Genomic DNA, 15608 nt, shown 5'->3' on the forward strand with positions numbered 1-15608 from the left:
AACACCACACAGATGCCCTCTGTGCATGCCAGACCTTCACCTCCCGCCCCATGCTGGGTTATAAATATCCCGCGTGGAAACCCTGCTGGGCCTACTCTTCCCTCTGGAGATTAGTGACCGTGGGGAGAAGAGACCGTCCAACTCCAAATGGAAATGGTCCCAGCCATTTTACAATGGAGCTTCCCACCCCTTGAACCACGTGTGGGCTTTTGTGGGTCACTTCCAGCCAAGAGTGACTGATCCACCACCCAAAGCATGACTTTCTGTAGGAGCTGCAATGTGAAAATGGCTGGGAAGTGCTGCTCTGTGACTCCAGCCTCTTGGCATGTACGAGTTCTCATGGACCACAAAGGAAGAGATCCAGGTTCTACTGTTGGTGCTGGTTCAACTGATATGAACCCTGGGCAGTCCACTTAATCAACTTTAGTGGGAGATAAGTAATTTCCAAAGCTAAAGTCAGAGGGAGAAGTGCTGGGTAGGTGCAGTCGCCTCCATCTAGTCCCCTAGACAGGGCAGGCAGTGACACAGCAGAGGGCACCGAGAGCGAGGGAAGAGTGGCACAGGGGGGCTCTGACTGAATTCTGCGAGCACTGGGGAGCCACTAAGAGCTTTGGGGCAGGAGAAACCATGTCTATTACACAGGGATGGAAATAGCAATGACCATCAAGCAATAAACACATACGCATTTTCTCCAAGGAGACATTGCGAGGGTGTAATTTAAATGTGGTGGCTCACCGAGACCTCTGGGTGGTCTCTATGGATTCCCTTCTAGCCTAGCTTGTCGGCATCAATCCAGAGCCTCGGCTGACAGATGCTTCTCATTTGAACTCCCCTCAGAAGTGTTTCTAAGTGGGTCTGATTACACACTGGGCCCCGTTCTTGCTCCTCCCTGGTGTGTGTGTGTGTGTGTGTCCCTTCATTTGCGCCTGCTCCAGAACAGACACCAGGACGGTGAATGTCAGTGAGTGAAAGAACATGGTGTGGGAGAATTGCTTGTAATACTTTTGCTAAAGATAATAATAAACATTTTCCAATGGCTGCACACTACAATTTCACAGACAGGTTCTCACGTTCAACATCCCTGGGCCCAAGTAAAATAACCAAATAAAACCTTCTGTATCCTTCCTCACCCTCTTTGGTTCTTCTTGGCTTTGTGTCCACTTCTAGAATCTTCTTGGCCCGGTCTTTAACAACTTCTGGCTCACCACGAAGAGTGAGGAAGCCACCGTGGGCTTTGTGCTGTCACTCACAGTGAATTCCTATCATTTTAATGTAGTCACCTCCTAAAGAGAAGCCTCCTTGACCGTCAGTGGCACATGTAAGCAAATCCTTGCCACTTCCGGAAGTGTCTATCAATAATTCCAAATCCCCTGCAACTTCTCAGCCACCCCAACTTTTCTAAATTCTAATCTCTTGGTGTGGAAGACTGTGGTTAAAAAGGTCCCCAGCACTGACCATCAGGAAAAAGTCTTGGCCGGGCGTGGTGGCTCACGCCTGTAATCCCAACACTTTGGGAGGCTGAGGCGGGCGGATCACCTGAGGTTGGGAGTTCAAGACCAGCCTGACCAACATGGAGAAACCCCATCTCTACTAAAAATACAAAATTAGCCAGGTGTTGTGGCACATGCCTGTAATCCCAGCTACTCGCTTGAACCCGGGAGGCAGAGGTTGTGGTGAGCCAAAATCATGCCATTGCACTCCAGCCTGGGCAACAAGAGTTAAATTCCATCTCAAAGAAAAGAATAAGTCTTGACGTCAATCACCCTGATGTTCCCCAGCCAGGATCCCAGCCCTAATTAACTGTGGGCCCTCCCACCCCTCCTCATTGTGGACTTATTGGTGTTGCCAAGATGGCTGGGCAATGCCCTTTATCCCCGAGAGTTTGTCAGTCTGTGGCTATCAGACTGTGGTTTTCAAACCTTGCTACACATTAAAATCACCCGGGGAGCTTGCTTGGGTAAAATATTAGTGCCCAAACCCCACTCCCAGAAATTCAGATTAAATTGGTTTGGGGCGGGATGTGGGCATCTGTTGTTTTTTAAGGTTGGGCAGATGAGGCTGATCGGCAGCCAGGACTAGACCACTCATGTAGGAGACTGTTGTCACCACACCCTTCTAGCTTCAGGGTGAAAAGTCCACACGGGCCCCTCTGCTCAGGTCATGTGACTGGGGAAGACCTGGACCTATCTGTTCCTTAGACAAAGCCCCACTGAGAGCCTTTGGGCGCCCACCTCTGTGTCGTGACGCTTTTCCAGAAGGTGCGGCAATGGGAGCCCGTCCAGGCCTGGAAAGCCAGCCTTAGTGGCCCCAGTGAGGTCTTTGCATCTCCCTCAGGCAACGTACCCTGTAGCTCCAGTGTTTGGTCTGTGTGGGCCACTGTCCCCAGCCCCTGATCTAGAGAGTGATGAATTTTGCTGGACACTCTGGGCTCTGCACAGGGACAGTGTGGAGACACTGCTCCGAGGCCCACCAGTGGCAGTCAGCTCCTCCTGTTCATATATCCTCATGCTTGTGCCATCCAAAATCCCACGGTGCAGACAGCAGGAAGCTCCAGCCTCCGGCTAGTGGTTCATAGCAAGGGCTGACAACCAAAGGCCAGCCAATAACAAAGGGCCTTTGACTTTCCTGTCCCAGTGGGAAGCCTGCATGATTCCAGAGAGTTTCTTTCCCAGAAACTCTCCTTGGGAACAATTTAAAAATCCCAGAACCCAAAGAAGCCCAAAAGAAGGAGAGGGATTGTCATGAGGCAATTAATAAGATCCCCAAGCTAGGGCCATTTTTATTATACGTAAGCTTGTTAGCAAAAAAGAAACAGCCAGGTCGTTGTAGCTCCTGCTGGTGCTCAATTACTGTGGCACGAAGGGGCTTTGGACAATCGCTCACGAAGCTGGGGTCAGGCTGGTCTTGTCATTATTTCAGGCAGGTGGCTGGAGTGGGCAAGGTCACAGGCAGTTCCTCTCACTCTGGGAGAGAACTTAGGTTCTGAAAGCTGAACCTTCATTTCTCTGTGCAGATGAGCTGCTCTGACTGGGGTATTTTGCAGTCTAACATCTAATCATGTTTAACTGGCTGAATTGGAACAGTTAGCACAACCCAAACCAAACCAAAACGATAACAAAAAGTACCCAAAGGAACACAAAATAAAATGTAAAACTTTAAAAACAGCTTTGGGAACACAAGGATAAATGCGAGCGCAAGTCGCCTCTTTGTGGAATCAACACATTGTTTCAATGGTTTTTAGCTAAATAAAGTGTCTGAGATGTTCAAACCAGAGCGACTTCACCTTGAATCAGGGCTGGGTAAAATGAGGCTGAGACCTACTGGGCTGCATTCCCAGGAGGTTAAACATTGCTAGTCACAGGATGACATAGGAAGTCGGCTCAAGATACAGGTCATACACACCTTGCTGATAAAACAGGTTGCAGTAAAGAAGCCAGCCAAAAGCACCAAAACCAACATGGCAACGAGAGTGACCTCTGGTCATCCTCATTGCTCATTATACACTAGTTATAATGCATTAGCATGTTAAAAGACACGCCCACTAGCGCCATGACAGTTTACAAATGCCACGGCAATGTCAGGAAGTTACACTATATGGTCTAAAAAGGTAAGGAACCCTTAGATCTGGGAATTGCCATCCCTTTCCCGGAAAACTCATGAATAATCCACCCCTCATTCAGCATATAATCAAGAAGTAACAGTAAGTATAAGCAGCTGGGCAGCTATGCCGCTGCTCTGACTATGGAGTAGACATTCTTTTATTCCTTCCTTTCTTAATAAACTTGCTTTCACTTTACTGTATGGACAGGCCCTGAATTCTTTCTCGCGTGAGGTCCAAGAACCCTGTCTTGGGGTCTGGATCGGGACCCTTTTCCGGTAACAAAAGCATTACAGATCTAGGGGTCAGCCACGGCTCCTCAAGAATCATGGCTGTCCCCGTGGCGTGGTGTCTGCTGTGGACATGTGTGTAGGGGAGGGTGATGGGGCTCAGGTAGCTTCTCACTGGCCGTGCTAACTTTAAAGGAGAAGGTTGCAGCTTACCTTAAAAGCCAGCATGCCACTGTTGGCTGCATGCATCCTGCATTTAACGTGTCTAGCTCAAATCCTCTCAATGACATGTGGGGTGGACACAGGCACAAGCGAGCAGCCGAAGCTCCGAGAGCCTAGGAAACTTGTCTGATGATGCAGGGCAGGTAAGTGGCGGTCTTGGGACTGAAATTCAGGTCTTCTGGTTCCACTGTCTGCGTTCCCTGCACTGGAAGTTGCCACACACTGTGGCATGCACACCTATCAGTCACTCAGGGAGCTGCAAAAATAGACTGCCAGAGCCATCCCTCAGCATCCGAGTCCATGGATGGGAGGCAGGCCTGGGTTATCAATGTCTCAACCTATTTGACAGGGACTCGCAATAAGAATCATGTTTTCCTCTGCTGCCCGGTAGACAATGAGGTATGCTACATTTGCAAATATAACTAGCAAATCCACATAACTGAAAAAGTATCCTGACAACATGCAAAACACTCCACTGTTTTCTTTGTCATTCTATTTCATTTTTAAAATGCTGCTTGTGATCCACGGAATCAATTGCATGATCCACTAGTGAGTGTCCACCAGTTTGCAAACACTGACCTGGACCACTTTTAGGCCCAGCGTTGGAGTTCCCTGGCCTCTATCTCACTGTCGCCTACTGAACTCAGAAACGGATGGCTGGTAGCTTAGTCAGGGATAATGGAAATATGGTCAGATACCCTAAGAATAATAGCAACATGCTTTTTATTTTTCTTTCACACATAATCTCCTACTGTGGCTCATAAAATCCCTGTAGGGCATTAACTCGGTTTTTCAGGGGTGTAAACTGAGGCTCTTGGAGCAGACATGCTCTGCCCACACTTACAGAGCAGGGTTGCGGGGAGGGAAAGCTGGAACCCGGGCTTCCCAGGCGACGCTGACAGTGCCTCCTCCGTATTGACATCTGGTTTTTGTGGATGGAAGGCAGGCATTGATTTCCACAAGTAAAATCCTGCCTCTCTACCCACCTAACACCACCCCGCTCTTGCAGTGGCAAAAGGACTGTCCTATTTGTATTTCAACGCTTTCATATGTAAAGTAGAAGGCAGCTGCTAGGGTCTCAGTCAGCTCTTGCTAACAAAATCAAATCCACCGGCTTTCTCTGGCAGCCAGAGCCAGGGCATGTAATCTATGGCTGCTTAAGGGAGCAGCTTTCTGGTGAGGGGAGCAGCCTGCAGTCGGTTTTAATTGTGGATAAGCCGTGCACGCCAGATACTTCCAGGTGGGAAGAGGAAAATCCTAGATTTGAGTGTGAGACACATGGGGATTAGTGGCAGATAAATAAAATTCTTCCCCTTCTCGTATGCTAGCATGTGTCAGCCCTGAGCCCTCCTCCAGGGACCTTCCGAGATGAGCAGAGTCAGGGAGATGCAGAGGCAGACACACTTTAAAAAATACATGGCTACAACTCTGTGTTGTTCCAATGGATGTGAAGCATCCCTGGTCAGGAGCAATTAATTTGGATTACATAAGAGCATTACGCTGTCACTGTCCCTGAGTCCTGTACCACGTCCTCCCTGCACAGATTTCTGTTGATAGTGGGGGTGGATAGGATGGCTGTTCTCTGCCCTGATACAATGGCAGGATACAGCATTAGTCAGCTCCCACCCAAGGGAGGGGAGGAGTTAATCCGCCAACACTGACCGCAGATTCTGTGTGGAGAACAGTGGGAGATGCCAAAGAAATGTAAACAATGTCCCCGCCTCCGTTTCCTTTATCATGGAAAGATGGCTCTGCCTGTCTTGTTCTCTATTGCATCACAGGCCTAGCAGGATGCCTGGCCTGCAGTAAATGCTCAATAAATGTTTGTTGAATGAACAAATGCAAAAAGAAACTTGCCACTAGCAGCATTTCCCAGAGTATGTTCTGTGGAGTTTGTTTGTTTGTTTGTTTTGGAGACGAGGTCTTGCTATGGTGTCCAGACTGGACACTTGAACTTCTGACTCCTGGAAGGATCGCTCAAGCTCAAGTGATTCTCCCACCTCAGCCTCTGTTAGTAGCTGGGATCCCAGCCACATGCCACAGTGCCCAGCTTGTGGAGTGCTGATAGCTGTTATTTGGAAAAAAGGAGGGGGAGGGTGCTAATGCTCCAATAAGTCTGGTTGACAAAGGTTTGTTTGTTGTAGATGTTATTAGAATTTTTGATGTGCCAAAGTGCATTGTGATCTCTTAGAGGGAAGTAAATCTTTTCTCAAATTCATTTGATGACAGACCTCCCTTTTCCGGATTGTTTCATAGGAATGGCATCCTTGGGAAAAAGCTGTGCCACCTCCCCTATAAACTGGGGTCCTAATGCTTGTCTCCCATCCACACTGCATGAATCAAGGAGTTAAGGGGAACAACAGAGCCAGGCTGAGACGAGGGGTGGAGGGTGGTGGACCAGGCTCGCTCACTCCCTAGCCCACGGACTCCTACCTAGACCAGCAAAATGTCCAGTGACTTCATGTCATTCAATTTTGTTTGGAAAGCTCAAGAATTCTAGAAGCTGAGAACAGTGGACCCAGGGCTCAGTGTCCTGGAATGTAATGTTTTCCCATGCCTGTGTCTGGCTTCCTCATGTAGTGGCAGGTTAAGTTTTTAGCGGGCAGCCCCTATCAGAAGGCTTGGATGGGCCCTCTGGGTCAGGAAGGCCTGGCATCTCACTGAGTGGTCCTGCTGTGCGGATGATCAGAGCCCAGCCAGTTCTCAAAGGTGGAGCACTTACTCATGAGAGGTGGGCCAGGGCCACGCTGAAGCTTGCTGACGGACGAGAGACTACTTTACCTGAACGAAACTGAACTCCCTCCAGTTGAGCGAGTTTGCAATGGATGGCAGTGAGGTCACGGCCAGCAGGGACAGCGTGCCGAGGGCCAGCACTCCCAGGGAGAGGTAGATCTCCATCCGCCAGACCTCCTCCTCCACCCAGAGGTGGCTCTTGTTGGCCAAGACCTGACATGGATGGAAGGAAAAGAAGGAAAACCATGAACGCTATGGCAAAGGCTGGTGCCCTGGGAGGGCAATGATGAAGGACACAAGAAAGATGATACGGCGGGTACTCACACTGCACCTGACACTACCCGGGTCTGTGACAAGCATTTCTCAGGCACTAACTCATCGAATCCTCAAAACTATCCTACGAAGTAGAGATCACTGTTATCCCATTTTAGAGATGGAGGAAATGAGGCACAAAGATGAAATCATTTTCCCAAGGTCACATGCAGCTAACAGATGTAGAGCTGGGACCAGGACCCACGCACTCTGGTGCCAACGACTGGGGATCCTGGGGCTTTCACACATCTGCCCCTGGGCAACCAATCAGAACAGTCACATCAGCAGAGTAAGGAGTCAACCAGAAATCCAGCCCTTAAGCATGGCTCCGTCTGATGGTTTTCTGGCCCCAGAATCCCAGGACAGGAGAGAGGAGCTCTCCTAGCTCAGAATCCCCTCAGCCAATGAGCTCACACCCTACTGGCTGCTTCCCTTCCCAGCCTGTCTCACCCTGAGCCCTCTGTCTTCCTGGAGCCCCACACTGCCCCTGTCACTGGCTCACACTCAGGACATACAAAGACACAAGCAGACACTGAGCCCCCAACACTCCCTGACCCAAAGCTCTCAGCCTCCCGTCTTCCTACCCAGTTCTCTACTTCTGCCTGGGGCACACAGCCTTGGCTCAACTTTGCCAGGCAAGAGAGACTGACGGCCATTCACCAAGCAGTTCAGCGAGCACTTACGAAGCACCTACTGTGTGCCAGGCCCTGGGCTACAGAAAATAAAGATACCTGCCTTCACCCTGCCCTCTGAGAGATCTGGGACCCCCACCAAGCTCCAGGACACATAAACTGGGGAGCCCGTATGAACCTGGAGATTTCTGACCCTTCTCTCCGCACCTTGCCACTGAGCCCCCTCCTAACCCGGCCAACACTCACTCGCACAGTACCCTCATGAGGAAGAACTTTTATCAAGGTGCAACTAGACCAGGTAGCAGAGTTCGTGGAAGTCAAAGTGTTCTCTGCGAATCACTGTGAAATGCTGGTACTTTAATTCTATAATGTCAGCAGAACAAGGAGCAGTATTTCCATTAGAAGATGTGACTCCACTTTAATAGGCTGCCTCTCAAAACAGAATGACTCATACAGGTTTTTTGAGAAACAATTTCAGCAGAAAAAAAAAAATAATAATAACATGAGTTCAGTTACCAGATAAAATATTAAAAGTGAATCCACTAGGCTGAGCAAAATGGTTCTATAGCTTATAAGAGAAAGTTTAAAGAAACGGAGAAAATGCCATCCATTGAGTGCTTTTCCTGCAATCTGTGAAAAATGATTGCCTCTGGTCTATTTTAGGGCAGGCCTGGCTCACTTTGGTGACTTTAAGCCACTAAGGGACCAGGAGTCTGGGGACCCAGCCTCTTGTCCTGACCACCAGTGGCATGTGACTCTAGCAGGTCTGTCTCTGGGCCTCAGTTTCTCTACCTGGGAGGTTTGGATGAGGTCATGTCTGAAATTCTCTTGATTTTGCTTGTGTGCCTGCTGTGGTTGAAGTCACCATTAGCTGGAACGGCATGCAGAGGGCGGAGAGGTCTCCTCCGTACGTCTGCCCAGAGAAGTCTTACTCACATCTCGCAGCATGAATTGAGTAAGTCATCTCCTCGCTGGAAGTTGTTTGTTCTTTAACTCTGCTTCATTAGTCATTCCTCTCTGCGTCTCGGGAAGATCAGGCAGTTAATGTCACAAGTCAGAGTTTCGATGATTACACACACATATACCGCATTGGCTTGCAAAATGTCTTGTTTTTTTCCTCTAATATTTCTTCTCTGCAGTGACGCTGGGAAGGGAGGGATGAGGTGGGCAAGGGAGCAGTGGATGGCAAACAGCCACATGAGGACTGAACCTAAGCCAGCCTTAGGAGTCCATGAGATTCTCGGTCAGCCTATTAAACCACAGTGCTGTGCTCAGAGCTCCCCGTTGACCAGTGGCGCACACGGCTAACTGGAACAGAGGTGTAATAGCTCGCCTAGTAAGTCTCTATGTTTAGAGATGATCAAGTTCGCCACCTTGAGAAGGCGAAGGAGAGTCGTCATCAACAAGAGAGGGAAAGACAGCATTCAGGTGTGGGATTTCCCTCTAGGTTGCAGATCAGACGCTGAAGGACCAGTGAGGCTGCAGCATTAGCCCCTCTCCATGTCTGCACAGCGGGTGATGGATGGGAAGGGAGTGGTACCAACTCACTGCCTGCCAGACTCAGAGGAGGAGGGAGTGGCAGGATGTGGAAGGGCAACCTGGGGGGCATAGAGACCACAGGCCTGGATTCTGACGCTGACTCTGCCACTGGTGGGCAGTCATGAGACCCTGGGCAGTCCCTTTCCTGGCTCATAGCATCCTTGTATCTTGCTGTGTTACTGTAGGACTAAAAGCATTATGTTTGTGGAATGAGTAGCATGGGACAGGCACACAGTGGGCGCTTAATGTAATAAATGGCTGTTGTTCTCAGTGGCAACAAGGCAGTTAGGCTAGTTCTTGCTCCAAGCTCTACGTGCACTCCTCTTAAGATGCCTGGTATTGGCTTTGTGGTGGGCAGTTAAAAATCAGTCACTCAGTGAACATGCACTGGGAACCTGTGTTAGGAACCATGGACCCCAAGGTGTGGAAGACCCAGTCATGGACCTCTGAGTCAGGTATGAAGCAGTGTGTAAGAAAAATAATAGTATTTACAAAATACGACAGATTATAGAGGCAGGTGTGGGGAAGTCAGGGGAGAGGCTGGGGGAGCTTAACAGAGGTAGGGTTTTGAAGGAGGAATAGGAGTTTGCAGGCTGTCAAGGTGTCCCAGGGTGGGCATGCCAAGCAAGAGGAATGAGCTCTGCCCATTTAGAGGACAGTATGGGACCCAAGTGTTGACACTTCACAGGAGAAGGGGAGATGAGGCTGTGGAGGGAGTCTAGCTACATAGTGAGGGTTCTACCATTATCCCAAGGACACTGGAATCACTGAACCTTTTCAGCAGTGACATGGTCAGATGAGCGTTTCAGACCGACCATCCTATGCCAGCCATGTGCAGATGTAGCTTGGGGTGAAGGTAATAGGAGAACAGAGTGCAGCTTAAACATTTCTTTGATCTTGATCTTTGATTTTGATCTTGAAATGTGTACTTCCAGGGAAATACACAAGCAAAACCAAAGGCCCTGTACAAATATCAGTTATTGTTGGTAATAATACAGTCTGTAAACATGGTCTCAAAGGTTTTCCCTACAGTTGGGATACAGCTTTGCCTCCTAATCTGCAGACTCAGGGCTGTAAGGAAATCTTGGAGGAGTTTCTTGTGCCTGGACTAATGCGCTCCCTTGACCCAAGGGCCCCGTGGGCAGTTGGGGTGGTGAGTGGATGTGTGGGGACCCTGTGGTGAGATGCCCACGGGCTGGCAGCAGAAACCACATATCAGGCCTGAGCTGCCCAGAGGCCCTGCTGTTTGGGGCTGAAGGCAGAACAGCCTCAGGTGCCCAGGCCCAGAACCACGGGCATGGCTTACCACGGACCGTCCAGAATCTGCTTGGATGTGTCCAGGCTTGGGCACCTCCCCACATCTGGGCTGCTGTGTGTCAAGCCCCTGCCTCCCTCTGACCATCCACCCGACATACCCACATCAGCCCTGGTTTTGCCCTTAAGAACTCTGTAGAACAAGTTTAAGCCCCTTTGCGTGAGAGGCCTCCGGTGTCTGACTGATCTCGTCCTGCGGGAGGGATGGTTGCCTGGCAACCTCACCAGGGCCTGCAGCCCTAAAGAGTTTTGGGACGCAGGGAAAATTACCTTGCATGAGCCTCTCTGTGCCCTGGTATTTGCATCAGGGCAGGATTGGGTTAACAGAATATCAGGGAGAGCCTTGGCAGGGCAGAGAATTTAGACAAAGGCAGTTGGAGGGTGGCAGGGGAGGGAGGGAGCAGTGGTGTGTCTTGCTGTGGGGGATAGTGGGCACCGTCACCGTCTTACCCACTGGTGCTGGAAATACCTGCCAGCTCAGGGGAGAGGGAGTGGTCGTGGTCTCTTCCACGCAGATCTGCCCATCCTGGGCAGCAACATTGTACTAGTCCCCAAGGAGCCCCGCAGAGCCTCCCGCCAAGGGGCTGGCGCTGTGTAGAAGTCAGTAAGAAAATATCATCAAAGAGCATCAAAAACATTAGCACTAGGAGAGAGCTTGATCTACCCATCAGGGCCCCGAGGACATAAGAGGGGCGGTAACTTGCTCAAGGTCAAGATCTTTGTTGCAGTCAGCGATGCTGGAGAGCGTGAGTCCAGGCTCTAGCCTTCAGGCCTCCACACTGCCCCACAGCAGCTGAGGCAAGCAGCCAGATGCTCTGTGTCTTTCTTACTCCTTTCTGTGGCCCCAGGGCCTGGCAGCGTAGGTGCTCAGTGAATGAGTGAGTGCATGACCTAGTTCTGAAATCATTTACTCAATTGTTACTTTGGTTTCCCTGTAGAAAGCAGCGTGGGTATAAGCATGGATCTGGAAAATAGCTGGATCTGAATCCCAGCTCTGCTACTTACTGGCTGTGTGACTTTGGCCAGTTACTTAACCCCTCTGTGCCTCGGATTTCTCATCTATGAAATAAGGATAGAATAGCAGTTGGCCTACAGGGATGAGATGGGGTTAAATGAATTCACAGTGGTGTATGAGGCTCTTAGAATGGTTCCTGGAACACAGCGAGCTCTTGTTAAGGGTTCATGACTGATTTCTTCCCTTCCTCTCATTTCCATCAAGCATCTTGCTTTTCTGCCTGAAGTCTGGGGTTCTTCCTTTGTCTTAGGAAAGTCTGAGCCCACAGATGCAATGATGCCAGTATCTGTGGGTGGCAAAGGATGAGGGCAGTCGAGTAGCTGCTGGCAGAGAAGCAGCAACCCTGAGAGTGAGTAGGGGCTGAGGTCTGTGGTTCTCAGGAGGTGCCCAGCCCTGCTTCCCAGTCCTGCCAATCCCCCATCCTCAGAGGGGAGGGCCCAGCCTCAACAAGGTCCCTGCATCCTGAGCAGGGGCTGCCAGGCTGGAATGAGGGGTGGATGAGAAGTGTCTCACCAGCACCTGGGCCGAACCCTGTTGGGTGACTGGCGTCCTGGAGTGGGCAGGACCTAATTACCAACCAGACCCAGGGCTGGGCACTGGAGGTGGAATTCATTTGGAGAAAATAAAGAAAGACAGTGTTGCTTGAAGATGTGAGCTTGGGACTAAGAATCAAGCCCCGTGAGCTTGTGGACCAGGAGGGAGCATCAGGGGCCTGCTTCTGTGGGCACAGGTGCCAGCTGATGCCTGGGTGGTCCCCACCTGGTGTGGCCTGAAGGCCCTCCACTTCCCAGGAATCCTGCTGGCAACCAAGTGCCATATGGATTTTCTAAATGAATGATTAATGCCACCCCCAGTAAAAAACAAAGAACAACAACAACAAGCCTAAATCTGGAACGCTGACTCCTGCAGCCTCCCCCATCTCCGCTGACAGCAACTCTCTCTCTCAGGTGCTCAGACCCAAACCCCAGAGTCATCCTTGACCACCCCACAAGACCCCGGGCCCATTCCAGCAGCAATTCCGTGCACTCCAGCTTCACATGTGCCTTCGGGATCTCCTTGCTCCTCCACTGCTCCCACTGCCTCCAGCCTCCACTGCCTCAAATCTGGGCATATGCACGGCCTCCTCGCTGGCCCCAGCAGCTAGCTGCTTCTGACCTCCTACAGTCTGTTCTCAGCCAAAACCCAGAGAGAACCACTTAAAATGTCAGGCAGATCAACGCCTAAATTCAAACCTTCACCAGCTCCCTATTTCACTCAGAGCCTAAGTCTGAAGCCCTTCCTCTCAGGCCTCGCCTGCCACCCGCTCCTTGTTCAGCCACATGGGCCTCCTGGCTGCTCCTCCAACATACCAGGCACACTTCTGCCCAAGGCCTATGCCCCGTGGCCTGCAACACCACCCCAGCGGCCCACCAGACCCTCTCCTCTCCTTCCAGCTCTGCTCACATAGCACTTACTCTGCAAGGCCTCCCGGACCATCTTCAAAACTGCACCCCCACCACCCACCCCTGCTTTCGTTTGCGCCTTAGCACTCCTGATCCTTTCAACGCCCACTATAATTCACTGCTGTATTTTGTTGAAGTCTGCCCCAGCTGGGATGTACCCATGGGGGCAGGAATTCTCATCTGCTTTGTTCACTGATACTCAAAATCTTGGGCAGGAGGATGTGGGTGCTGCCCCATGAGAACAGAATCTGCAGTTGGCACCTGGTAAGGCTGCACCTGTGGGTATCGGCTGCACCTGGTTGGTGGAGGGCACTGGACAAGCATGTGCTGAGTTGCCAGAGGGAGGAAGGGCGTGGGATGGGTACCTGCTTGACTGCCAGGTTGACCAGGTCGTAGCGGTGGGCGCGGCGCAGCGGCAAGCAGAAGCTGTAGAGGGCGTGCAGGGCGGCGCAGAAGAAGCTGAGTAGCCCGATCTGCTTGCGGTGCTGCAGCCAGTGGTCCAGCCAGTCGGGGAAGCGCTGGTACTTGGTGCCGCGCCGCAGCTGCAGGGCAGCCGCCAGCACGCCAGGCAAGTACACCAGCGACAGCAGCACATAGGCCACGCACGGCAGTGTGGTGTTGACCACGGACACGGGCAGCTTGAAGAACTTGTTCTGGCTCTCCTGCATGTAGGGCTGCAGCACGTCCCGGACGAAGTTGTAGGCATAGAAGCAGACGAAGAGCCCCAGGGCCAGCAGGGTGGGCACCTTCCAGGCCGGGAGGAGGCGCAGGGGCATGGCCTCCACTTCCCGGGCTGATGCCAGGGATCCCATGTCCACGGGCATGAAGCCCATGGCAAGCGCCATCTCCGAGACAGCACGCTTGGCTTCCGGCTGGTCACTGCAGATGGGCACCTGTGGGAGGAAAAGTGGGGCAATCAGATGGGGTCACAGGCCACAGGAGTGGGCAGGAAACTGAGGGCCAGAGGGGCAGGGACTTGTCCAAGTGAGCTGCCAGTCAATGGTACAGGTGGGAGCTAATGGGACTCTAGCTCCCAGGCCAGGGGTATTTTCTCTGGCGCCAAGGCCTCCCAGCCTCTGGCCCAGCTGCCCAGCCAGGCCAACTACTCAAGGAGAGAAGCTGCGAACAGTAAGCGCCTTGCCCAGCTCATGGACATAGCAGTCACAAGCAAAATGCTCATCCAGGCTGTCCCCATGGGCCCCTGACACGGCTGTCGCCAAGGCTGTGGCCTGCCCTGGGAGCCGCTCAGCAAAAGAGTTTTGCATATGGTGCAGGATGGGCAGCGGTGGCTGCAGCTCCATCCCTCAGTTCAGAATCGCCCCCCTTGATGATGTCTCTCGGCTCAGTAGGGCCCTCAGTCAGCACATAAGGTCTTCCACGAGCCAGCTCCAGCCTGCCCTCTCTGCCTTGAAGCCCACTGCTCTGACCCACGAGGTCCCCCTGCAGGCACATTGGAGTCCTCAGATCCCAAAGCACCCCATGGGCCTTGTTGACACTGCATTGGTCAGTCTAGTCTCAAAACACAGACTGAACACCTACTCTGTGCTGAGCTTTACATATATGATCTCTCTGCCTTGCCATGAGCCCACAGGTAGGTACTATTGTCTTCATTTTTCAGATGAGAAAACTGAGGTCTAGGAGCATTGTTTCTTATCTCTGTGCCTTTTCAGAGTGTTCCCTCAGACTGGAATGCACTCCTGCTCCCTGAGCCTGACAGCATGAGGTGGGCCCAGGTCAAAGCCCTCCTCCAAGTCTTCTCCAGCCAGCCTGCTTGCTCTGTTCCCTCCACGCCCTGCACCCAACACTCCCCACTGTTCCTCCTGGTCCATACCTGGGAGTCCCGTGACATAGGCTGCATTTAAGGTGCTGTAGTCAGGTATAGCTGGGCACCTTGAAACTGTCCTACAGAGCCTGGCACCTGGGCTGGACTCACTGGTGGAAGTTCTCACACACACGGAGTCTGGCATTCTTTCACCAAGAAAATGCATTAAAAACCAAGGTGGCATTAAAAACCACCTTGTCTTGGTAAGAACTCCTCGTGGCAAGAAATGTATGCAGCTCTAGCTGTTCTGTGGAGCCATTATCTAGCCCCAGAAAATCCTGCTGTTGACTTTTCTGAGAAATCAGTTCTTGGAAGCCCTTAGAATAAATAAGAAAAGGTCTGAGACATGCCTGCCTTCCTCAGGGCCTGGTACATAAGTGTGTTACTTTCCTCCTTATAAGTCCAATTCTAAAAGCCAAGTCTCTCTCCTTCTTGGCTCCAAATAGCAAAAAGTCATCAAACTTTTCCTCCTTGCCCTCTAGGAAACCCAGTTACCATAGCAGAAAGAACATGGGTTTCAGATCCATAGGAACTGGGTTCAAATCCCAACTTACCAGCTATAGGATTTTGAGTAAGATCATTAATATCTTTGAGCCTCAATTTCCTGTTCTGTAAAATGGAATTTTGCAGTGATGCAGGATTAGCTATGATAATATACCAAAAAAAAAAAGAGCCTGGCATGCTGGCAGCACTCAATGAAAATTAACCATTTATATTTATTGTTATGATGGATATTATTCCCCCAGCAC

General features: G+C 51.1%; 1 protein-coding gene across 1 annotated transcript in view; it reads right to left on the reverse strand.

Annotated features, from left to right (window-relative positions):
• The window catches only part of LOC105492491 (STEAP3 metalloreductase), a 39574-nt gene that overhangs the window by 1249 nt on the left and 22717 nt on the right, over positions 1–15608 (reverse strand). Inside the window, exons 3-4 of the mRNA XM_011759687.2 lie at positions 13403–13930; positions 6832–6996 (exon numbers count right to left, since the gene is read on the reverse strand). Of these exons, the coding sequence (XP_011757989.1) occupies positions 6832–6996; positions 13403–13930 (693 nt within the window). The remainder of the gene's footprint in view (positions 1–6831; positions 6997–13402; positions 13931–15608) is intronic.

The sequence above is a fragment of the Macaca nemestrina genome, chromosome 11, assembly GCF_043159975.1.
Source record: "Macaca nemestrina isolate mMacNem1 chromosome 11, mMacNem.hap1, whole genome shotgun sequence".
Taxonomy (NCBI): domain Eukaryota; kingdom Metazoa; phylum Chordata; class Mammalia; order Primates; family Cercopithecidae; genus Macaca; species Macaca nemestrina.